Genomic DNA, 25,715 nt, shown 5'->3' with positions numbered 1-25,715 from the left:
TAACTTCTGTATCTAGCACTAAATAGAGCTTTTTATGACATATGGAATATGTGGTTTAGTTGCATGGATCATTGCACATCTTATTTTGCCAAGATAATTATGAGATCCTCTTTCTCATTCCTTTCTTTTCTCTCCTTCCTCCTCCCTCTCACCCCTCATACTGGAGAGCAGACCTAGGGCCTTGCACATGCTAGGCAAGTGTCCTACCGCAGAGGTACAGTCCAGCCCTTTTTATCTTCAGACTCACTGTTACCAGGCTGGCCCCAAGCTTTTTTTTTTTTTTTTTTTTTTGGTACCAGGCACTGAACTCAGGACCTTGTACTTGCCAGGCAGGCACTTATGCCACTGAGCTATATCCCCGACCCCATGGCCCTCAGCTTTTAATACTCCTGCCTCAGCCTTTCAAGTAGCTGGGTACACAGACAGGCACCACCACACTGGTGAGTGACTCAGTTTCTTGAAGAACACATATTTATTTTAGTTTTTTTGAGGGTATGAGCAGAATATATTTATTGAGGGAAAGAAAGCTCCTGTCCGAGAGAGGGACAGAAGGAGGGGGGCCCGAGTGGGTTGTCTCCCACATATTTATTAATGCATTAGGTTTTTACAGATTTTATAAGACTTAAACATTTACAAAAAATCAGCCCCCCTTGGTGCTGGGGATCAAATCCAGAGCCACTTGTATGCTAAGCAGGTACTCTACCATTGAGCTACATTCCTACCCCACTAGCTACAAATTTTTTTCTTTTTTTTTTTTTGCGGAACCGGGGATTGAACTCAGGCCCTTGTGCTTGCCAGGGAAACGCATATTCCACTGAGCCATCTCCCTGGCCCCACTAGCTAGAAATTTTAAAGAACTTGTCAATTAGTTCTATTTAAAGCATTTACCTATACACATGGTACATAAGGAATGCAGCATATATTAATGAATTAGAATAGCTAAATTCCAGAGAATGTGAGGGAGATATAAAAATAAGCACTTCCACTCTAGATTCTTTTTAGATTTTTATCTTTCTAGATTTTGACAGAAAATTGTCAAGGAAGGAGTTATTCTGTTTTTACTGAGAATAATTTATTCACCTGGAACTGAACTGTTCCAGAGTGAAGTTGGATAGAATCCCTGCTACAAAACATTGGTCTTTCCTCTAGAGCTGACGCATGTACTGGAAAGACGAGATTAAACTCTGCCTGCCTGCAGCCAGGGTGACGGCTGACTCAGCTCCAGCTCAGTGAGATGGCATTAACGACTGATGAGTAATGTACAGCTGCGAGGGGCGGGCTGCTCCTGGGGCAGCAGCTTTCGCTTCTTCACACCCCCCTTTTTATTTCTCCATTTCATGTGGCAATTATTTCTATACTGATGCGCCCCCCTCCTCACACTCACCACAGGAGAATAGTTAATGTAGCAAGATCAAAGTGCTCCCCTTTGTGCCCAGGTTGGGATTTTCTGAACCCCATAAGGTAGCAAATGTGAAATGAAGGGTTTTTGTTTAAATAGATATCATTGATCATTCTTTTTTTTTAAAAAATGTATTTGATACAGGGTCTCACTGTGCAGCTTAGACTGATAGTGATCCTCCTGTTTTCAGCCTCCCCAATGCTGGGATTACAGGCGTGCACCTCCACATCTGGTCTATCATTGATCATTCTGATTTTATATTTTTCCAAGAGATTACTCAGTAATGTCTTCATGCTTTTGCCATGATTCAGACTATACTAAAAATTCTAATCTATTTTCAAATCTTTACCTTTTTTTTGATGGCATCAGGGAGCGAACTCAGGACCTTGTGCTTGCCACACAAGCACTTATTCCACTGAGCTATCTCCCCAGCCCTTCAAATCTTTATCTACTTGGTCCAAATGATTGCATGTGAACTGCACTTAAGAATCTCTACAGGGAATATATTGTGTATCTGTACATCAGAGTACTGAGCACACCAAATAAGGCCTGTAGTCATTGGCTTAAAGGCCCTGAATTTCCCACACAAATGCCTTTTTATCCCTCCTACTTAGTTGTTTCCAAAAATAGACTTTAAGGGAAAAAAACTCTTTCTTTCTGGGTCTATGTTATTCCTAAGAGAATATTTACTAAGTGACCTTGTAAATCTGACTTGGTACAAATTTTATTAGATAAACTATCCAAACAACCTAAAACTGATTTGAAATACTGAATGAAAACTGAAAACAAGGGAGCCGAAGCATCATGGTGATGCAGACTTATAATTCAGTTCTCTGGGAGGCTGAGATAGGAGGACTGCATGTTCAAACCCAGCTTATACAATTTAGTGAGACCATGTATCAAAATTTTGACAAAGTAAAATGTGGTTGGGAATGTAGCTCAGTGAAGAGGTCCTGGGTTCAATCCCCAAAGCCACACACACATACACATCCCCCAAAGAAAACCAACTAAACAAAATACCCAAGAAAGGAAAATTATCACCAACATAAAGAAATTAAAACAATTATATTTAAAAAAGTGTTTTAAAAAATTGAAAACCTGGGTATTTCTAGAAAAATATAGTTTACGTAAGAAAAGATTATAAAAACAAAAGCACATGGAGTAGAGATAATTCCAATACTTTTATAATGAATGTTTTAATTGCACAAAAAGAATTTACATAACACACCAAAAGCTTAAGAGAAGATGAGACAGCACATGCTTGCAGTCCCGGCACCCTGGGACAAGAGAATCATGAGTTTGAGGTCAGCGTGGGCGGTTTAGCAACTCATGGAGACCCTGTATCCCCCTGTCTTAGTTACTGTTCTCTTGTTGCTGGGACAAATACCCGACACTCAAAATGAAGGAAGGAAAGGTTTATTTAGTTCACAGTTACTGGAGGTTTCTGTCCATATTCATCTGGGTCCAACACAGAGCAGCACATGGCAGAGGGCAACCTTTCATGGCAGCAGCAAAGAGCAAGAGCGCAAGGGAGGGGTAGCAGCAGCTCAAGCAGCTAGCTTCTCTTCCCTCCTTACATTGTAATGCAAATTAACTGCCCCAGGGCAAGTGCAGCATCCTCACCCACAATAATCAATCACAAACTCCAGAAGCTGCCCCAAGACTGGGTGAGGCTTTGTGGGGACAACTATACATACACAAACCATAACACCTCCCAATCAAAAAAAGGAAAGAAAGAAAGAAAGAAAGAAAGAAAGAAAGAAAGAAAAAAGGCTACCATGTATACTTCTGAGTGTTTCATGTATCTACAAGTGATCATAAACACAGCTCAATTTGGCTTCAGCAAAACATGATTTGCTGGAATCCCAGCACTTGGGGAGGCTGAGGTAGGAGGATTGCTGGCCAGCCTGAATTGCATAGTAAAACCCTGTCTCAGATAGATAAAACAAAAACCAAAAACAAATCCCCCAAAACAAAAAAGGATTTAACTGGCAACCCTCTGAGGTAAGGGCCACACAGCTACCTTGAAATGCTGGCATTTCTACAATGCTCAGCTGTACTGGCTTTCATTCAATTTGATTGCCAGGCTTGGTGTGATGACGAGATGACTGCTAGGAGCCTGAGGCCCTCATTTGCCCAAATTCAAATCGAGCAGAACAAGGTAGCTCTTCTCAGTTGCTCTTCCTTATATCACTCCCAGGATTCATTCCAGTTGGCCAAATGTGGAGAGTTTTCCATTGCTGACCCATTCACTGTGACAGAGGAATGGGATTCTCTAGCTGGTTGGTTGGATCGGAATCACACCTGCCTTTAAAACTACTTTTTTAAAAAAGTAGTTTTCTAGATAGCAAATAACACATTAAAGCAAAGTTTTGATTGAAAACAAGTGTGTAAAATGATCAGGAAACATGAAGAAAAATGTGTGATGGTGTGTTCCTGTAATCCTGTCTAAACAGTACAATGCTGAAGCAGGTTTGAGGGCATCCTGAACACTGCAGAGAGGCCCATATCAAAAAAATAAGAAAAACTTGGGCTGGGAGTGGGGCTCAGTGGTAGAGGACTGGCCTAGCCTGTTTGCTCATAGACCTGGGTCCCATGCCCAGCTCTGCAAGGTATAGAGAAAGGAGAAAAAAGAGAAAAATGATTTTGTCTATTTATGAGCTATTCTAGACACAGAATACAGCAAACACTCATGTTACAAAATGTGGTTGTCACAATAGATGCAGTGAACAAAAGTGGGGGCACAAGGAAACGAATGAGAGAGGGAATTCAGAAAGATCTTTTGGAGGACACTGGTACTGGTTCTCCGGACCAACCTAATGGCTGTCGGCTCTGTCCAGCAAACTGTGCAGCAATGTAAATGTTCCCTAAGTGTGTCGCTCTGTGTGGTAACCACTGAGATACAGGTAATGTGATCCACAAGCTGAACTTGAAATTTATTTAATTTATTATATCTGGTGGTAGGCAGTAGCTATCTTCTTGGATGGTGCAGGTCTCTATAGTAAGGATAATACATAAGCCAAAAATGATATAATGGTTTACATTATTATCTGGGAATCTGGAAACTATCCTGTTAATATCAGCTTCCTCCCCTCCGCATCTGATTCTCCCTCAGAGTTTCTGAATTCACTTGTTTTGTAATCTTCAGATGTGAGGAGTCAAATGCAGACACATCTGAGGGGGTGCATTCCGGAGCCTCCCCTGCTGCAGACACCAAGTTGGGTACAGTGGTTCAAGTAGGTGACTGTAGGATGAAGAAAGTCTCTAGGCTGGGGTGTAGTTCATTGGTATGCATGAGGCTCTGGATTCATGCCTTAGCGCTGACAAAACAAAGCCTGTGGTAACTGGGGCTCAAAACAGCTGAAAGACTGGGTTAGACAACCCAGTAGTCTCAGCTGAGCTATTTTCTTCTTATATATACCTGGGGCTGAATCTGTTCTTTAAGCTTCATTTCTCATTCAAGTGTCCCCTTGATTTCAGTTACATAAAATTAATGGGGACAAAGCCATTCAACAGGATTTACCACCCTGTACTGTGTTATCAAGGAAAGAAAGAAAACTTGTGATCGGCTTTCTTATATAGTCATTTAAAAGAGAATTCTGCATAAGAAACAGGTAAATGTAGTCACAGATTTAAGGCAAAGACAGGACAGGAAATAAAAACTGAGTGTCCAAGTTCCCGGGCTGTTCAGGAACATATAGTCTCTCTTCTTTGGAGCTGTGTTCTTGATTGGAGGAGGCATCTGTAGCCATGCCCATCTGGCACATATTTTCTCAGGCTGTCAAGCTATATCTGACTTAGCAAAGTAAAACAATTTTTTGAGTTTTTTCTTTTTAACCTGAAATGCAGGAGGAGCCTCTAAAACACTGGCCTCAGTAAACCTTACCTTCCTAGGGTTATTTCAGTACTTCCAACGTGACAACTTAAGTAGAATCTCTTCCTCAGCCCAGTGTTGCTTAAGAGGCCTATACACTGCTGTGTCTGTTGAGGGGTGCAGATCTGCCTCAGAAACCAGCCAGACTGTGCGCCCTCAGAGGGGTCTAATAAATAATACTCGTGTGGTGAAGAATCCTGTTACTATGGCTTCTTTAATTGCTATCTTTTTTTTTTTTTTTAAATCTAGAGTAGCACACAAAGAATTTAATTTTTTCATAGAGAAATATAAAAATTTTAACTTATTAGTTAACATATTGGCTAATCTGTTATCTAAAGCCTTAATAAATACATCAAATAGAAAACATGCAACTCAGTTCCAAATGATGATCATTTAGAGGAGAAAGAAAAGTTAGGAAACTGTAAAAGAAGAGGTCAGAAAGAAAGAAGGAAGGGGGGTGGGAAATGCTCAGTGGAATAAATGCTTGCGTGGCAAGTGCAAGGGCCTGAGTTCAATCCCTGATTCCACCAAAAAAAAAAAAAAAAAGAAAGAAAGAAACAAAAAGAAGGGACACACACAAGTGATAATCAAGGTAAACATTCCTGTAGTTCATAAGCTGTTTTCATAGGCCTTTTGTAATTCCAATTAGCTAGATAACTGGTGTTCCTTCATCTTTCATTCTGCTAAGCCTAGTCAACTTGGCCCTCTGGACAGTAACTGAAAAGGGAAAAGGAACAGGAGCTTCGAACTCTCCAGCAGGTCCCAGAGCACTTCTCCAGTCTGAGGACAGCAAACCTTGGGTTAGGTCTGGTCCTGGCCCGAGGTTTTCTCCTCATGACATAAGGGTATCTTTATGGCAACTGGGGATGATAATTTTCTACTAGAGAGGCTGTCATTTTCTCTCTTTAGAAGCAGCATTTCATTTTTCTTGAGGAGGGCAAATTTCTTCTTTTGGGGAGGAACTTGAGTAAGGTGACCTACTTCTGTCTTTACTAAGGAGGCGAGTGAAAAGCAGTTTTACAAGGCTCTTTATTGGGGGTTTCTGTGTTTCTTTCACAGAGATTGAGACAGTGAAATTGGCCCGTTCTGTCTTCAGCAAACTGCACGAGATTTGCTGCAGCTGGGTGAAAGACTTCCCTCTCCGCAGGAGACCCCAGCTTTATTATGAGACATCAATCCATGCCATCAAAAACATGCGCAGGAAAATGGAGGACAAACATGTCTGCATTCCTGACTTTAATATGCTCTTCAACCTAGAGGTAAAGGGCACTTCTGGAGAGCCGATGAAATTTAACACACACTTTCACTGTCCTGCTTGAAAAGGACAGCTACGTATTTCTAATAGCATCCTGAATAAGTTACCGAAGGGCTGAGTGCACAGTGGCACAAATTTGCTTGTATTAGACTACAGAAAAAGAACTATTTGATGTTATTTTGAGTAAGTTCAGATAAAAAACTGGGACCATTATGTTATTTTAATAGGTTCATAAGTTTCAAAATTGCAAATGTAAACATCTCTGTCACCCAGATACTCCGTTCTCTTCCATGAAAGCACGAGAACGAGTTTTTTGTAAAAGCTTTTAGAGCTGTTCTATAAACATATAAGCAATGAACTGTTAGATTTCAAAAAGACTGTTTTGTAAAGGAAAGTATTTCTATAGTATAATTAAATGGTGTTTATTAAGACCCTACATCACAAAACACAAACATAAAAAGAATACATTTAAGGCTGAAACAGTTTTTTTTTTAATTTCATGTGATTTTAAAATTTTGGTGCCTATGACAGGAAAGTGGTTGGAATTATATTTCTATGAATCTTTGTGACTGACAAATTGGATCCATATAAGCCTTGTCAGCTTAATAACCATTTTCTTGATATCTTCCTTTCCTTTTCTATTAAATGTATTATGTTCATGCAAACAGAGGTAGGTTTGTTTCCTTCACCTGTCACTTGCCTCTTCACTGAAGTCCATAACTTAAAAATTACAATGTAGCAATTTATACAAATCACAATATTTCCTTAATGTAGCAGCTGAATTTAACTTTTAGCTGTCAAGGTTTAATCAGTGATGATAGGTTGGTAATTGGTGCCTATAAAAATACTACCTGATATCTTTGTTTCCAACACCATGCCCATGCAAAGCTAACTCAAAGGCTACGTGACAACCAACCTTGTACTGATTCACTTATTTGATATACTAAGATTTGAGGGCTTTATTGCTAGCTTAACTTGGTTTTTAGTTTGCCTTCAAATTAAATGCTGTCCAGGTCCCACTGCCAAGAATGTGTTGTCTGAAATGCCTGTTTAGTTTTTAAAGATAGAACTCCACCCTCTAGTTGGTTTTAAAAGTATGTATGGAATTTTATGATAAGATAGAGCCATAGTGGTGGTCAGACATGGAGAAGATGGGGAGACAAAAATATACATGTGAAATAAACTCAATATTTTAATAAAGTAAAAAAAAAATTAGCCCAGAGGCCTAACTCATAAAGGAGTACATTAGAGAATTTAGCAACAAATATTTACGTTTGTGAATTTTCATTCCTTTTAGTGAGGAATATTTAGAAGTTTTGTAAATGTTCATACCTTTTGCTCTGATATTTTAATTCTTAAGAAAAAAGTGCTGTGGGTGGTGAGATAACTCAGCGGACTAAGCGCCTACTTAGGTAAGCACAGGGACCAGGGTTTGATCCCTGGCACCAAATGCTGTGGCAGCCCCGCCCCTGGGCACTGAATCTGGGCTCCTGAGTCTGGGCGTGGTGGCGTACACCTATAAAATCCCAGCACTGGGGAGGCTGAAATCAGAAGGCTCACTATGAGTCTGAGCTGCCTAGTTCATACTCATAGTGAGTCTGGTTCACAAAAAAAAAAAAGGAAAAAAGAGCTGGGTGAGGTGGCACACCGTCAAGCTAGTACTCGGGAGGCTAAGGTAAGAGGATTGCCACAAGTTTGAGGCAAACCTGGGCTAAATAGTGAGTTTAAGGCCCCCTGGACTCCACATGAAGACCCTGTATCAAACCAACAAACAGAAATGTAGCAAGTGTTCCATAAAGTCTTATACAATTTTGTTAATAAAACATCTGGAGGCCTGGGAGATAGCCCAGTGGCCATCTGGCAAGCACAAGCACAAGGTCCTGAGTTCAATTCCTGGTACAACAACTAAAAAATAAAATGACCTAACTCGTTAAAGGAAACGATAACATGTATTCATAAAATATATATTATAAGCCTTTAAAAATAACGTAATTGAACAATACTTAGTGACAGGGAAATGCTAATAATTGAAAAAAGTAGGACATAAAGTTTATGTATGCTATGATCTTAATTTTATTTTAATATATATATATATATATATATATATATATGGGTTTAGTTCAGTGGTTGAGTAAGTTTGCCTAGCACACACAAGGTCCTGGGTTTATTCCCAAACACTAGAAAAACAAAAAACAAGACAGGTATTATAATTTCATGGTTATCTATGGATGGTATGGGTTATAGGTGATATTCTTTTATGTTTTTTATTTTTATAAATTATACATTGTTATAGGGAAAACAATACTTTTTTTCTTTTTTTAAGAAAAGCAACCCTTTAAAAAATCTACTTGGCCCTCTTTTGCTGCTTCTGATATTAAACTTAGTTGTTTAAAAATAAATACTGCAGGAAAAAAAAAAACCTCAAAAAAAAAAAAACTTTCCAGGGCTGGGGAGATAGCTCAGTAGAATAAAGCACCTGCCTGGCAAACACAGGATCCTGAGTTCAATCCCTGGTACCGCAAAAAAATAAATAAATAAAAATAAAAATACTGCAGATCAGCCAGATAGCTCAGTGGACTAAAGAACCTTCAGGGAACCGGGTCTGATTCCCAGGCTGCCCCGCCGGCCCCGCCCCCTGGGCAGCTGAGATGGGCGTGGTGGCACATGCCTGGAATCCCAGCCCTTGAGAGGCTGAAAACAGGAGGATCACTACGAGTCTGATCTGTGCAGTGAGACCCTGTAGACCCTGTACTAAAGGCATAAAAAATAAAATAAAATAATGAATACTGTTTGAGTCCAGGTCGAAATTCTACATGTCAGAATTACTTGCAGACAGTTCCTTTAGTAAATTAGTCTTCAATAGCATTATAGGTGGTACGGTTTCAATTGCAACTGTTTCAATATTCTCAAACCACCATGAGATAGCAACTTGTCTCCACCAACCCAGAGAAACAAGAGAAAATATATTTTCAAGAATCACTGACAAGGGCCGGGGAGATGGCTCAGTAGAATAAGCACTTGCCTGGCAAGCACAAGGGCCTAAGTTCCATCCCTGGTTCCACCAAAAAATAAAAAAAGAATCAGTGACAAGGGCCAGGGAGATGGCTCAGTGGAATAAGCACTTCCCTGGCAAGCACAAGGGCCTGCGTTCAATCCCTGGTTCTGAAAAAAAAAAAAAAAAAAAGAATCAGTGACAGTGGGCTGGGGATGTGGCTCAGTGGTAGAGCTCTTGCCTTGCATGCATAAGGCCCTGGGATCGATCTCCAGCACCACAAAAATAATCAAACAAAAAATCAGTGACAGGACCTGAACTCTGTGGCTCCCAGAAGCCTAAGCAAAATGAACACATGAAAATGAGAATCATTACTTACTGTTGCCTAAAGGGAGCTCAGGACTCTGTAAGACTTGAGTTATGGATCCCCTAGGTAAGACAGATCTGAGATTGAAACACTTGACCCAAAGGTGAAGAAGTATACTGTGTGTTTAGTGGTTGAAGTATAAACTTATGACGAGGCTTTTCAAGGGGAAGCAAAAGATTGGAAGTCCTTCCTCTGGCAGGTGGCCTTTATGAGAAAGTGTGAAAGTCAATCTTGATTTAGTCATGGGGTGAAACAGAGGTGAGAGTCACACAAGGCCTCTGGATGTCTAATGTGGTTCAAGTTTGGTTACCTACTTTAGAGACTGCTATTTATGGTAAGAATTCAATGTGACCATGAATGATTTATAAAGATGGTATTACACTTTAGAACTGTTTGGTTTTTTTAAAATCTATTTTAAACAACCTGAACACAATTTGCCTTGTACTGGAAGGCCAATTATTTCATATTGTTCTCTGGCATTCTAAAAAGTTCTCAATTCTACCTCATACCCCTTCTTTCCTCTCCTTCCCCCACCTGTAACAGCAATTTTGAAGCAAATTCATGTGGGTGGTTTCCATGGCACAGGACAACTACTTTCAAAGAGAGGACACTTCAGCCTGAGCTAATTGGGCATGATGTGTTCCAGTGCTCCGTGTGTAAATACAGATGCCCTAATATGCAGGTATTTCAGCATTGATCAGGCATGTTAGAAAAGGGAAACACAGTCTCATTATCTGAGTGACAAATGCAATAGAAGAGGAGGATGGGCACCAATATCTTCAGGGAACTGGTTCATTTGAATCAAATTATACCCAACCTCTTAACTGTTATGTTTGTATTGACAGGACCAAGAAGAACAAGCTTACTTTGCAGTGTTTGATGGCCATGGGGGAGTGGATGCCGCCATCTATGCTTCCATTCACTTACATGTTAACTTAGTACGCCAGGAGATGTTCCCCCATGATCCCGCTGAGGCTCTGTGCCGGGCCTTCCGGGTCACTGATGAGCGCTTTGTGCAGAAGGCAGCCAGAGAGGTAGGCCACTTTTTCTTCCATTCTGGCTGTAGGTGCAGTAGCGGGGTTCACCTGGCTCTAATGTAGCTGAAAGGATCTTTTGAACCTTTTTCTTTCTGGGCAGGCATTATCCAAACTGTTCTCTCTTTTTTTTTTTTTACCCAGAGTGTTGGATTCTATTATAGTTCTAAATCTAATTCCCTCTTCAGGAATTGTTGTAGAGGGGTACAATGATGTACCATATAGGCACTCAGAAGCTATGATTTTCTAGATTCATTTATATAATCACTGCTGGGTTTGGAAGGTGAGTTTTATCTTTCTTTTATTCCTTATTGCTTGTCAGGTTCACAGCAGGACCGTGTCTCTGAGTACCTCTTGCTGACAAGATCTGGATATAGTGAATATAAAACAAAAACAATGGTTTTAAAAAAGAAACAGAAACTGGGATTACTTCCATACATTTGGTTCTAAATGGGTAGGCAGTGTTTGCTCTGTGTCTCTTGAGGGAAAATTTCCTTGGGGAGGGTAAATCCTTAGATGATCCCTGATTTTTCACTTAACAGGAAGAAAAGGAAGAACTCATATTAGATTGCAAAGGTTAATCAGATCTAAGTGGTTTTACTCTGAATGAAATTCAGGGGCCCTGTAATAAGATCTAAAACTTAAAAAAAAATTCACTATCATTCTGGGCATTGGCATATACTGGATTTTTAACTGAAGACAATAGAAAAAAATTTTAATTTCTAAAAGTACAAAATTAGATAGAAAAAAATAATACTGCTACATGGCTTTAAAATGTAGTTGGAGGGTTGAGGATATGGCTCAGTGGCACAGCACCTGACTGGCAATCGAGAAATCTTGAGTTTGATTCCTGGTGCCAATAAATAAATAAATAGACAGATCTGGGTAATTACTTAATCCATTTCTTTGATGGATTAGCAGTAGGAAGGCTCAGAATTAATGAAACAGTTATTCAAAAGTATTTGGTACTGAGAGAAATATTATGTTATCTGTACTCCAACCCCAACGTTAGCTTAATATTCTTTAAGTTAACCACTACATATTGAAGTGGGGTTAGAAAATAAAATACAACTCTTGACTCGAGACCCTTGCAATCTCTTGAGCATCAGTATTCCACTTGGATCTCTTTCTTGAAGCTGCTAGCTCTCAAGTTCTAACCCGAGGGCCCCTGAATCACCACTGTGAAAGGGAATCATTTTTTTCATCCTGTAGTTTATTCCTATTCCTTTGTCTCCTCACAATTGTGGCTCATGTGTTTTGTCAGGGTCTTGGTGTCTCTCAGTTCTGCCAACAGTTCCCTTCAATAATTCAGGTTTGTCTCAGCAGTCACTTTGCTCCTTCTTGTGCTTCCGTGTGCTGCTAACTGCTGGGGAAAAGAAGCTATTCCTGTTGGGAAGCAGCCCTGCCTCCTGTTCTCCAGGGCATATGCACTGCAGTGTCTTTATCGTGTGTTCCAGAGGGCTGAGTTTTTGAAAATTCTGTGTGGGAAGATATTTTATTGGTGGGTGAAGATTTATAACAAACTTTCCCTATATAGGGAATGAGAAGTTGTTTTTCTTATTGGATACAAGAGGCCCTTTACCACCCCTGATGCACTGGTTCTAATTTAGGCCAGGTCCTTAGTAACAGAAAGTCATGCTCATTTGGTGGTGACTCATGTCAAATAGAGATGTCATTTCAGCATAGTATGATCAAGAGCTTTAAGTACTGTGATAGCTATTGCAGTGAAATTCCAGGATGTTAGTTATTTATGCAATGTTCCAAAAGCAAAGATTTCTAAAAATATTGTAGGGAATGTATTATTATTTTTAAAGATATAAGCATCTTAGAACTTCCAGAAATGTATGCTATCTCTTGACCTCTTATCTTGGGAACTTTTGTTATATACCAGGTAAATATTTTGTATATTATTTTGTATGTTTAGGACATCTCACTGAACACAGCAGGTCAGTAATGAAACAGAGACTAGAATGTGAAAATCTTTAAGGATTGAGTTATTGGATTTAGCAATGACATGAAAGGCAACAGAATTTTGGTTCTATTTTGTATAATCAGTTACTTGCCCTAAGGCAAGTCATATAACCTGCCAGATTTTAAATTCTGTATTTAAAATGGAATAATCATCCCTGTCATATATCACAGATCAGATGGATTTATGTACATACATATAAGGCTATGCTGAGAAACACAAAATTGCTACTTGTGAAACTGTGTTCACATGAAATATGATAAAAATGCAGTGAGTAAATATTAAAGTTTTTAAAAATTATAAACAGTAGATTGGGTGTGGTGGCTTATGCCTGTAATCCCAGCACTGAAGAGGCTGAGCCAGGAGGATCACTCTGGGTTCAAAACCAGCCAGGGCTACCTAGCAAAACCGTCCCCAAAACAATTAATCAAACGACAGCAGCACACACTACTCTTAACTCCCCTCAAGTGCTACCTCCCAGCCCCTGGCTTGAAATGCATTTATCCCATCATTTCTGCCATTTCTACAGTAGTTCTGGAAGTTTTCTTTTATGTATGTCCTTAGTTGTTTTGCTGTGGCTGCCTCAATGTCCTAAGACTTGATTCAAAATGTTTATCTTTCATGGTCATTTTGACATTGGGAAAGAACCAAAAGTTAGATGGCACCAGATCTGGTGAATAAGGTGGGTGAGGACACACAGTAATGTTCTATAAACCTGCTTTGTTCTTGGATAGCTCGCCACAGCAGCCTTCACCATAAAGATACTCACAAAAGAGGACCTCCTCAGCTGCTTCAGAAAGTGGAAGAATGCTGGGATGTTTCTGAAGCATGGGGGAATTTTTTTGTGGGGGGCAGTTAGCGGCCATGTGTCTTCTATTGTAAACTCAAAAATGCAAATGTTCACCATATATTTTGATCACACCTTATATAGTCTGTGTCCCAAATGAAAAGCACCTATTACAAATGGCTTCTCAATGAGATTTTGCTGTCTAGTTACTTTTTCTTTTTTTTTAACATTTATTTAGTGTGTGTGTGTGTGTGTGTGTGTGTGTGTGTGTGTGTGTGTCCAGCTCAGCCCACCAGGGGGCGAGGCTGGCTGGCATGTGGTGCTGGGGGATCGAACTGTGGTCCCTGTGCTTTGCCAAGCTTGTTCCATGTAGGTGCTTTAGACCACTGAGCCATCTCGCCAGCCCCTGTCTAGTTACTTTCATTCACCCTGATATTACTTGAACTATTTTCAGAGCTTAAGATGCGGGACCACAGGAGTAGTGACTTTTATCCGAGGCAACATGCTACACGTGGCCTGGGTGGGCGATTCTCAAGTTATGCTCGTGAGAAAGGGCCAAGCTGTTGAATTAATGAAACCACACAAACCAGACAGAGAGGTAAGTATGGTGTTTTTTTTGTTTTTTTTCCTATTAAACACGTCTAAAGGAAGCTTTCTAGTTGATTACTTAGGATTCAATTATTGCCATTAATCTCAGCAACTGTGCTCACCTTCCAAAGAAATAATACAGAGAACCTTTTTGGGAAGCTGATGAGTATTTTATCTGTTGTTGTTAATTGCTAAAGTAGAATGAATCTTGAATCCAGTTATTTGCTTCTTTTTATTGCATCGCTGTTTAGGATGAAAAGCAGCGAATTGAGGCCCTTGGAGGTTGTGTAGTCTGGTTTGGTGCCTGGAGGGTCAATGGAAGTCTGTCAGTCTCCAGAGCTATAGGTAGGAAAAACAAATTAATTTTGTTTCTCCAAACTGTATTCTTCTAAAACACACTGTCTCACATTAACTCTGAAACATAGGAACCTAAGACAATGAGTTATAGTATCAGAATGTTTATATGTTTCAAACTGAATAATGCCTTTTTACTTATTTAATGATACTTATTTATACACTTAAATTCCATTATACAAGGAGCCATAACAAGAAATGCCAAGTTTACTAGTTCATATATACTTTTTTAAATACTTTTTTTTAGAAGTTTTTAATTATTAGTATACAAATCTCCTTAAACCATAACAATCCTCATTTCATCACATTTTTGGTGGTATTTGACTTGAATTACTATTTTCCAGAGAATGGAAAGTTCTCATATTTTTCCATAGTTTAAAAAATCTTTATATAATTTAAATGAGTTTCAAAAATGATGTAAATAACAAAATTCATAGGGATCACTGTACTTTTTAATATGGAAACTTTTTCAGAAGTAGACTACAATAATTGGTCAGATAACTGGGGCTTTAAAGAACCAGTTTTCTTAGGATTTAAAATTTTCAAAAGAAAGTGAAAGTAAAACTATCTAAAACAGAGATTAAATAGTTGTTTGGAAAAATGCAAGGTGTAGGTTTAAAGAATGGAGCTATTTGTTTTTGGCTTGCTTTGGGGTCTGGGTGTTTATTTTATGTTTTGTTATTTGCCTTTACTTTCTGGTTTTTAAAAGAATAAAGCAATGTCTGTCTTCATAAGTGATATGAACGTGTACGTAATTCTTATTCTTTGCCTCCCTGAAGAAATGGAGTAATGGACCTAGGGTTAGCATGGATAAGAGTTCACATCTAATGTCCAAATTTAGTTTATTATTACCAAAAAATTCTGTAACAGTAAGAAAATCTTTTGAAAAGACTGATTTTCTGTCCCTACTGATCTGAGTTCTTCCCACTCTTTGGGGAGGTGCTGGCAAGCTGTGAAGTGGCCCAAATATGAGCAGTAGAAGGCCCAAAGAGAGACAGCTAAGCGAATCCACATACACCTCTTAAAGAACTGATAGCTTTACCTTACACTGAGGGCATTAACAGGAACTCTGGAATAGGGCCAAAGAGGGGGAATTTCTCATTTCTAAAACATATTCCTATATAGAATTATTTTTGACAACTCTAACTGAAGACCTCCTTTTCTTGATCTCACCTCTGTCAGAAGACAGGCTTACCTTTAATGCTTGTTTTAGAACAGAAACTTACTAGAGGATACCTCTTTTCTTGGTTCTAAAAATAGAACGCAAGGTGAAACTAAAGCAGAATGTCCTTGCAAAAGTCAAACTAAGAATAAGGTTAGCTGCGTATAAAGGAAGTGGCTTTTGAGGAAAGGAAATCCCAGTTACATAAAGGAATATAAATACATGGGAGTTGGAAAGGCTGCGGCATGTTAGGAATAGTGACAGAGGAAGCTAGAGTGAGCGTGAACGCTAGACTAACAGTGCTTGTACCAGCCTGTGAAAGCTTTCACATTCGAGGCTAAGTTGGCTGGACTTTACCATGTAAATAGGCAGAAGAGCCACAGTCAGGTTGTATTTAGAGATACTTGGAGATACAGCACAGAAGGTGGGCTAGACTACAAAGCACCCAGTTGAGAGATCATTCAGGAGGCTGGGAATATGGGAATGGATAAAGAGGGATCTGGAAGAGGGTATAACTGATGAGACAGAAAGGTTTGTAGGAAAGGAGAAAGCAAACTTCCAGGTTTTTGACCTGTCACTGGAAAGATAAAACATGTGTAATAAAGCAGTAGCAGTTTGGGGTGGGGAGGACAGATAATGAATTGTTGGGACACATTTTATATTCTGGGTATCTATGGGATGACCTGGAAGAGAATGTGTAGTTGGAAATACAGACCTGGAGCTTAGCTCAGAGTTCTAGGTTGGAGACAGAGGTTTGAGAACTCACTCTGTCTTGGCAATGTTGCTAGCTGACTATGAAGCAAAAACACAGGCATAGGTTATGTGTGTTTTGTGAAAGTGCCACTGGCTCATTACTTTAGGGAGAATACTACTGTGGACAGACTGGGATTTATACTTGACAAGCGGCAGGCCTTAGTAAATTTACTTCACTTCTCAGTGTCTACTTGTTCCTTTGTGGCGTAATCACAGCACCTCACTTTATAGTAAGTGGTATATAGCACGCATCATACATACAGCCATATCCAGCACATTCTTAGCACACAATGTTACTAAGTGAATTATTTAAGCAAAGAAAATCAAGAAACAATTAGAGGTTGGGAAGCGGGACATTATGCTCATAGAAAGGCTTTATAGGAGCAAAGAGCCAACAGTGTTCAGTGCTCCAGAGGACAAGAGAGTAAAGAGTGTAAAAGACCATAGAATTTAAATATTAGGAAATAATTGACGATACTAGAAATATCTTTTAATGGATAAATAAAATACATTAGTGTTTTATTTAAGAGGCAATTTGTCTTGGAAATTTTTCAGTACAAGTGAAGATAACCAAATATTTCAAGAACTTTTTTTTTCTTTCATTTTATGAATTTGGTACAGGGAAATATTTTAGATTGAGAGGTTTGAAAACCTACTAATTAGGTTATAGAAAACAACAAGGTGAAGAAGAAGGCAGGAACCCAGGAACAAACATAGATTGACTTTCCTGGGCAGTCTGATTGTGAAAGGGAGAAAGGAAATAGTGTGATGACTTGAGGAAAAAGATGATTTTGGAAAAGGTTGCTTTCACTGCTTCTGTGTTCAGTATGAGGAAATTTTAGATGAGTGTGTTTATAGGAAAAAGACAGTGATTAGAGGGAAAACTGAAAATGAGAGCATAGCTGAGAAGTAGGAAGACCGACAGCACAGGGTGGCTTTAAAAAAGGAAGAGACACTTCTGACTTGGGAAAATGGCAGTGGATTTGGTGAATCTCCATACATAAAAATGAAAATAAATTGAGGGCAGTGTAAGAATGAAGGACATTCAATAAATGATAAAGCTTTGCAGATGAAAAGCTTTTTGATTGTTTCTCTGCATAAGCCCTTCAGATTCATGATCCAAAGTTGACAGAGCATAATGTTTCCTGGCATATGGAGAGAGGAGGCTGAAGACACAAGGATGTTGCCATTTCTACCATGAAATGGATATTCATGCCCTCCTACCAAATTTGGGGGCGAAATGTCATGAATTTGACACCAACAGCAGAGCAGGTGAAAAGCCAGAATTTTGGCAGCATTTTCTCTGTGCAAATCTTAGTATGTTCTGTTCCAAACTAACAGTTGCAGTAGTCTTTTAATTGTAGCACTAAAACAAGACTTTTGGGAACAGTATGACTCAGATCACATTTATTTTTAGAGGTGGAATTAAACCAATAATGACAATTCAGTCAGGTAGAGTAGGGGAAGTTAAGTGGATTGGTGGAGGATACAGTCCCATGATTGGAAGTTTTAATTAGCTCTAACAGGGTACTGGGAGGCATCATAGTAAAGAAGTGAACTTCATGAGATCAGGACCATGCTTGAGGAAGACGGTTTTGACGGTTATAAGAAACCGTGCATGAATGAAAGACAGCCTAGCTAAGTAGAGGATGGAGCAGAGTTACACATTTGAGAATAGGAGTAGAGCTGAAGACTTAAAGGGTCACAAGACTACTATCTTGAACCTTACCGACACTAACATAACTCATTCTATTGAGGAACTGTTTTGTTTTTAAGATAAGGTCTCACTATGCAGTTCTGGGTGGCCTTGAAGTCACTATGTAGCTTAGGCCAGCCTTGAACTCACAGAGATCCTCCTGTCCCAGCCTCCCAAGTATGAGGATTACAGGTGTGAACCATCATACCTCATGTTTTGGTTTTTTGTTTTTTTTTTGGTCTTTTCTGATAAACAGTCACAACAACCTGCTGCACAGGTAGCTCATGTTGCCCACATTGGTTCTAGAGAGTGATCCTTGGGGGTCCTGTTGAACCTTCCAGGCTTGAGAATTAAATGGGTGTGAAATATTGGAAAAAATTCTTTCTTGGGCAAAAGAGAACCTAGAACAGGTAACAGAAACAATGACTGTATAGCCGTGTAACTTAAATTAGTTTATCTTCCTCTTATCTTCTCCTAGTCAAAAAATTCTTTTTAGTGCAATGAAAAGGACAATACCTAATAACAGTTGTACAGGTAACAAGGTAGGATTTAGAGGTCACAGCAGTGCCAGTGTCCTTAACCACTACCAGCTAGGTTCTCTTCAGATACTTAAAGGAAAATTATGAAAACAAACAATGAATATACTCCGTAGTGTTCGGGATCTGAAAGTTCCAAAGGCACTGCAGGTGATTGATTATCTCAGCAGTTGGTGACAGAAACCTACCTCAGCGTGGGCCTGGTCTCCAGTTTGTATTATACACCACTCCCTAACAGGAGCCTCTTTTATGCTGAAGGACCTCTCCCTGGGGATAACTTAATACTTCAAAACCCAACTCAAATGTGATTCTGTTAGCAAATGAACTAAGCAAGAAGAGAAAGGCCTGGGAGGGCCTTGGGTGTTCTCACAGTTGTTAATAAGTGAGTGGATAAACTGTAAGGATAGAAGGGGGCATTAATCAGAGACATAGGAAGAAATCAAGAGCATGGCCATAGTTTCTAAAGACAAGAAAAAAATGGTCATATATCTTTTGTCTCTAGAAGTTAAAATAAAGCAGCATTTAAAAAAAAAGCCAAGATTAGGGCCCAAGAGACCTGCATTTTAATTCCCTACACAAAGCCCTGGATAAACGACTGGGGTTTTCTGGGCCTGAGGGACTTGCACTCATACTTTAAAATCCTTAGTAATGTAAACCTTTCTCTGTGCTTGCACTATGAAGCTACTTACTGATTTCTATTTTTTTTTTATTGAGAAATAAATATGAATGAGTGCTTACTGATTTCTAAATAAAGATAGAACAAAAATGGTTTAATGAAGAGAATGATCAGAACTTTTTTAAAAGTGGATTTGTACTCATTTCAGTTAAATGTAACCACTATATAGGGCTGAATTTTTAGTGTACAGCAACAATTTTTTTTTTCCCCAGAACCGGGGATTGAACTCAGGTCCTTGCACTTGCCAGGCAAGCGCTATCTCTATTCCACTGAGCTATCTCCCTGGCCCTGCATCAAATTTAGATTGACCCTACTTGTGATATTCAGAAAAGCCTAAATGATAGCCAGAGGCACAAGCTTCAGAGTATATGCTAGACAAAGAACTTACCCAAAAGACTAGAAATTATTTAACTGGAATTAAGACACAACAGCTGCTTAGCAAAGAAAGTAAAAATTTAAATCTGAAATTATAATCAGAGTCATGACATTGGCTATAAACTCTTCCTGCCTCAGCTTCTCAGTGTTAGGATTATAAGTTTGTATCACCATGCCAGGCTTGGCATAAGCATTCTAAGCATTCATGTGAAGTTTCCTTTATCTCTCTACTTTCCGATTTCCACAGGAGATGCTGAACATAAGCCATACATCTGTGGGGATGCAGACTCTGCCTCCACTGTTTTGGATGGGACAGAAGACTACCTCATTCTGGCCTGTGATGGCTTCTACGATACCGTGAACCCTGATGAGGCAGTGAAAGTTGTATCTGACCACTTGAAAGAGAACAATGGAGACAGCAGCATGGTCGCCCACAAATTAGTGGCATCAGCTCGTGATGCTGGGTCAAGTGATAACATCACTGTTATTGTGGTATTCCTGAGGGACATGAACAAAGCTGTAAATGTTAGTGAGGAATCAGATTGGACAGAGAACTCTTTTCAAGGAGGGCAAGAAGATGGTGGGGAGGATAAGGAGAATCATGGAGAATGCAAACGCCCTTGGCCTCAGCACCAGTGTTCAGCACCAGCCGATCTAGGCTATGATGGGCGTGTGGATTCATTCACTGATAGAACCAGCCTCAGCCCAGGGTCCCAAATCAACGTGCTGGAAGACCCAGGCTACTTAGATCTCACACAATTAGAAGAAAGCAAACCTCACAGTGCCCAGGTTTTGCCACCAGTTGAAATGTTTGGTCCTGGTGCACCAAAGAAAGCCAATCTTAATAATGAGCTAATGATGGAGGAAAAATCTGTTCAATCATCATTGCCTGAACGGAGTGGTGCTGAAGAGTTTTCTGCTTCTTTTAATTTGGGTTCCACAGGGCAGCAGATATATAGAATGGAGACTTTGTCTCCTGTCTGTTATGGGTTGAAAAACGAACAGTCCAAATCCCTGGGAAAAAGAGTTTCTAGATTGTATCATTCACACCATTACTACTCTAAGAGGCGGCAAAAATTTTATTCATTTCTCTCCGCTAAAGAGCCTTCCCACAAAATAGGCTTTAGTCTGACCTCACTTATTCGAAGTGGGAAGAAAAATAGGGTGGTAAGAAGTTCTGTCCCATGGAGGGAAAATAGTTGGAAATGGTACAATGAAAATGCAATGAAGAAGGCCAGAAAAAGTAATGATATTCCATGCCCAGATGTTTTCAGGAGCTGTAAAATATAATACTTTTTCATTAAAGTAGGCTAGCTAGCTCTCCCCCAATTAAAAATACCACTATCAGAGTAGAAACAAGGTAGACATTTCTAAAACACATGTGCTTCATTATGAATCCATGGATGGCTCAATTCTTAAATGTAAATAGATCTCTAGGAAACTCAAAATAGTGTTTCAAAAAAAAAAAAAAAAAAAAGTATTGGCGGTTTCACTAGCAAAACTATAGAACTGGTCCCTGTGATGTGTCTCTAAACCTGCCCCTCTACCCCTACTCGCCATCCCTCACGTCACTAGTGGAAGCTTGAAGTTATTTCAGTCAGGACATAAAGTGTTGAAATCTGGTCTGATGTGCCTCATATCTATGAAAAAGTCAATGCAGAATTTGGTTGGGAAACCTCTCTCAAGATTTTAGGGTCTGTGAAAGATCCCTCTCCCCACTTTTGGGTAGGTAAAAGACTAAAAGCCATATGGGTTTTAACAGGTAACAATGGAAGTAGAAAGCTAATGTAGAGGTGTCATAATCTCAGACTTGTGAGGCAGGATATAGTCAAAATTTACTGATTTTTTTTTCCTGTAACATAAGACTGAACAATTTTTGATTTAAAAATATTTCCTAGGGCTGTAGTTATTTGGGAGTTTCATACCTGTCATGGTGCTTTTGGTGGAATTTTTATTATTTGTCATTTTAGAGTATCACTGTTTTAATCTATAATGCTAACGTGTTTTTCACTGTACCTTCATCTCAGGAAAACTGGTTTAATAGAGATGATGTCAGGTACAAATATACAAGTATCAAAATGCCATTTATAAAAGAAAGTTAAATAGTATTTGTATATTTTCTACCTTTTTTAAGTTCAGAGACAGCATGGGCATATACAACTGTAACATAAAAAGTGGTTTTGGAGAATTAAAAATGCTAGCTAGCTTCAACTTCTTTAAAATTGTTTTCCCCAAGGGAATGGAATAATTGGCATGATGGAGACTAAAAATACTGCCTCAAGGGAACCCAAAGGCCAAGTGCAAAGGAGAAGGCAGAGTACCAAACGCCGGGTTTGCTCAGTTGTAATTGGAAGACAAGCCAGAGTCCTGCTACAGACAAATTCAGACTGTAGAAGCAGGACATGTACTTAGTTCATATTTAGTTATACTTCATAGTTTAAAATCATCTTATTGATGGTATTTCTGCCATTTCAAGCCAGAAGCATATCTTCAACTAAAGACAGCAAATAAACTATCATTCAGTGAAGCAGCCTCGATTCTGAGAATCATGAATGTCTCCACGTCACCCTTCCCTGGCCGACCGTGGCCCAGCCAAGCCAGTGGACACAGGTGGCCCGCTGCACTGATCACTCAGCGCTCTTGCTGACAGATGCCCACTGCCTAGTCATGTTTTTACATGATAGTATAAGTACCTTCAGTTCCTTGGACAAAGCAGGGCTATAATTCCCGAGTTTTAAAGATAGAGATGACTGCAGTATATTACAAGTGCCAGTATAGCTATATCAAATAATTTTTAAACAAAGCTTCACTTTAGCAATGATCTGATTAATCTACATACAGATTTTATTTTTAAAAATTTGGATGTAAGTAGATTTTCAGTGTTTTTCTCCTGACTTTGAAGTCATTCTTTCCTCAAGTCCTGTGACAGAGTTGAAAGAGTAAACATGGCTCCAACTATAGTATTAGACTTTTTTCATCATTTTGATTCTTGGCCCTGTACATGGGCCTCACTCACATCTTTCATTTTCTGAAGCCTAGATCTTGCTGAAAATACTTCCGATGCAGTGTCAGTTTCAAATCAAGTTATCTAAGGAAACAAGAAAACAAAGGCAGCAGAATATTGGTACACATTAGTTCAAAACACTTAGCTAAGTAAGAAAACTAAATTTTCTGTAGTTGTCTGTTGGTAATGCTTTTGATCAGAATAAAGGTGAAAGGAAGGAAGATGCAAGTGATAAATTTTTTCAGTAGGGGAAAAATGTTGGACGAAACTGGGACAAACACAGACCCATTTCTAAGGGTATGGGATGTGTAGATCTGATTATACAGCAGTGTTAACTCCATGTTTCATACTATTACCTCTCTAGAAAATGAAGTAGTTCTCTCAATATTGTAAAAAAAAAATAGCAACATTTGTTCACAACATGCATATTTGTAGGGTAGTTAGGTACCATTTGTAAGGTAAGTCCTTTAAAATTCTAGAATATTAAAGTAGTGGTCACTGGTCTGATATATGCTGCTCTTGGTTCTATAAACTAGATAAAAAGCAGTGCTTTGTGAAATGCAGTGTTATATCTTAATGCCACTGGTGATAGAAAGTAGTTCCCTTCCGTTCAAATCCTGTGCCCTTAATTTGCTGCTTGCTGAAGTAAGCAATAAGTAACCCTTTAACTAATGGTATCTACATATTATTGTAACTTGTATTTAATGATGGTGTATCTGGTGATTGTAAAAATAGACAGATATAAAAGTATATATTATATATTAACTGTTAATGCTGAGGTATAGTCTGTGAATTACGTGTTTCGTACTTTTACTCATTGTGTAATTTAGTGGTGGTGAAAGTTCTACACTCAATCCTTGAAGAGTGGCAGTATCCCTTTATCAATTTAACATGATCTGCATCAATTTGTTTGCCTGCTAACCAAGTTTTGTTAGAATAGGAAATAGTAAAATATAAACAAGAAAGTGTAGCATTGAGTAGGGAAACAGACTTCAAGTCACCAAATGAAGTTATTACAAACTCCTTGTACATTCACTGTGAGTTTCAAAGGGAGTCCGTCCCTAACAAAGGTTTCCTTTTTCACTTTCTAGATGTGTACTTTTGAGGGCCACATCTGAGGTTAGGCAACATTACAGAACCAAATACTGGGGCTATTAATCCCATGAGGTCTGTACTGCAGAGGACAGGTAGAAACGTGTGTATATACCTTTGCTTTACCTAGAAGTGCCATCCATTGTCCTTGAAGAATACAATTAAAGTTCCTGTTGCATTTAACTAGGAGACTCCTTGAAGGTAAATCTTTTCCAAGGACAGTGTCAACAATGTCAATGTCAACACTAAGTCAAATCTGACCATATTTATAGTGGTATAGTATCAACACTGCATTTTCAGGACAATCACACTCCATTGCTGGAACACTGTGCCAGTAAGAAGTGCAACATCAATGGGCAGATGAAAATGACGCATGAGGAGTTCTGTGTTTATAAACAAAACTGCTGTGGTTCAAGTACTTCCGCATCAAAGGCTTGGTGAGGTGGTGAGAAAATGATCTAAATTTTTTAAACAATTTATTCATTCAATGATCATTCTCATGTAAGCAAGGCCATAAAAGGGGATACTATAAATTTTGTTCAACCTTATTAAGTTCAGATGATTTTTGAGTCATAAATTTGCAAAAACAAAACAAGAATGTTTTCACCTTTGACAAACCATGCACTGTTAGAAGTACCCACTCTTCTGTTCTGACCTGTGAAAAAATTGTTTTTTTCAAAACAAAATGATCACCAGTATTATATCATAAACATCTTTCAAACAAAGGGCACAATATTAAGGAATAATTGATACTTCCTCCAGCAGCATTTTATCTATTTTAATGTCTACTGTATTAATTAGAAATTATTATATACGATAGCAGAGTCCAGACTGACACAGCAGTTGCTTATGAAAAGGCAATGTTTTGACTCTGATGTATTAGACAACCCAGATACATCACTGTAAACTTTCCAGGTGCTCTTTGGTGAGACAGGCTTTCTCTTGTTCATGATATTTCTCTGCAGTGAATTATCTATGGAGTGAAGGGAGTGAAGTGAATCATTTCTTACCAAGTAAATGTATCAATTTACAATTTACAAACACGCTCTACAGATCACCTTTGAGTTCAGTTGTAATCATATTTTATTTATTAAGCTGTTCATTCAAGTAAGGAGTATGTTGAAATTTTGCCAATATCTTAATAAAACCCAGCTATTTAAAACCAATAGCCATTTGTCCTTGTCTTTAAGAGAACACTGTTATTTACTGCTTCAAATTAGGTGGATTCTCTCAGAAAGGGAAAGGAAGAACAAATTCCCAAGAAAGATAGTTTTCTTAGCCTTATCTAGGAATTTCTGTGGGGCAGGGAAGGGTTTATGCATGCAAGGCAAGTGCTCTACCACTCCTAAAATTTTGAGCCAACTATTCAAGTTTGTCCCTTTCGGTCACTTTCCCTGTTTAGTTTGAAAAGCAAAGAGGTGAACTGTGGTTGGAAGTCTTTGGAGGACTGCTCTAGAGAGAGTAATACAAGAAAAGTGGATGTGGAGAACAGTATTGAAGACATGAAAGATGGCTGCATCTAAAGAAATGGGAGGTAAACTAGTTAAATACACTGTGTTATCTGTTCTCACCATTAAGATCTCTTAGCTTCACACAATTACAATGATTTTAAATTCCAAATTCTCTAAAATCAGCTTTTAACATGACTTCATATATAAAAAAGGACCTTTTAGTATTTAGTTCAAAATTTAGTATTTACTTTCTGAAGCAGTAGCATATGATTTAAGTGAACCAAAATCATTTGAACTTAACAAATTTAATGATAGCAAATTATTAGAAATCACTATCTTGGGCTAGGGGTG

At 38.8% G+C, this 25,715-nt stretch overlaps 2 protein-coding genes across 2 annotated transcripts in view; one reads left to right on the top strand and one right to left on the bottom strand.

Moving 5' to 3' along the window:
* Ppm1e (protein phosphatase, Mg2+/Mn2+ dependent 1E) overlaps nt 1-21,570 on the top strand; it is a 166,407-nt gene extending 144,837 nt beyond the window's left edge. Inside the window, exons 3-7 of the mRNA XM_004643043.2 lie at nt 6,333-6,532; nt 10,733-10,921; nt 14,132-14,275; nt 14,517-14,610; nt 20,065-21,570. Of these exons, the coding sequence (XP_004643100.1) occupies nt 6,333-6,532; nt 10,733-10,921; nt 14,132-14,275; nt 14,517-14,610; nt 20,065-21,107 (1,670 nt within the window). The 3' untranslated portion in view covers nt 21,108-21,570. The remainder of the gene's footprint in view (nt 1-6,332; nt 6,533-10,732; nt 10,922-14,131; nt 14,276-14,516; nt 14,611-20,064) is intronic.
* Nucleotides 21,571-22,819: 1,249 nt separating this feature from the next.
* Trim37 (tripartite motif containing 37) overlaps nt 22,820-25,715 on the bottom strand; it is a 121,360-nt gene continuing 118,464 nt past the window's right edge. The window contains exon 21 of the mRNA XM_023703115.1: nt 22,820-22,905. Coding sequence (XP_023558883.1) covers nt 22,902-22,905 — 4 coding nt within the window. The 3' untranslated portion in view covers nt 22,820-22,901. The remainder of the gene's footprint in view (nt 22,906-25,715) is intronic.

The sequence above is a fragment of the Octodon degus genome, unplaced genomic scaffold (assembly GCF_000260255.1).
Source record: "Octodon degus isolate 3935 unplaced genomic scaffold, OctDeg1.0 scaffold00164, whole genome shotgun sequence".
Classification (NCBI taxonomy): Eukaryota; Metazoa; Chordata; class Mammalia; order Rodentia; family Octodontidae; genus Octodon; species Octodon degus.
Note: the sequence above shows the minus strand (reverse complement) of the source record. Positions and strands in the feature narration are given on the sequence as shown.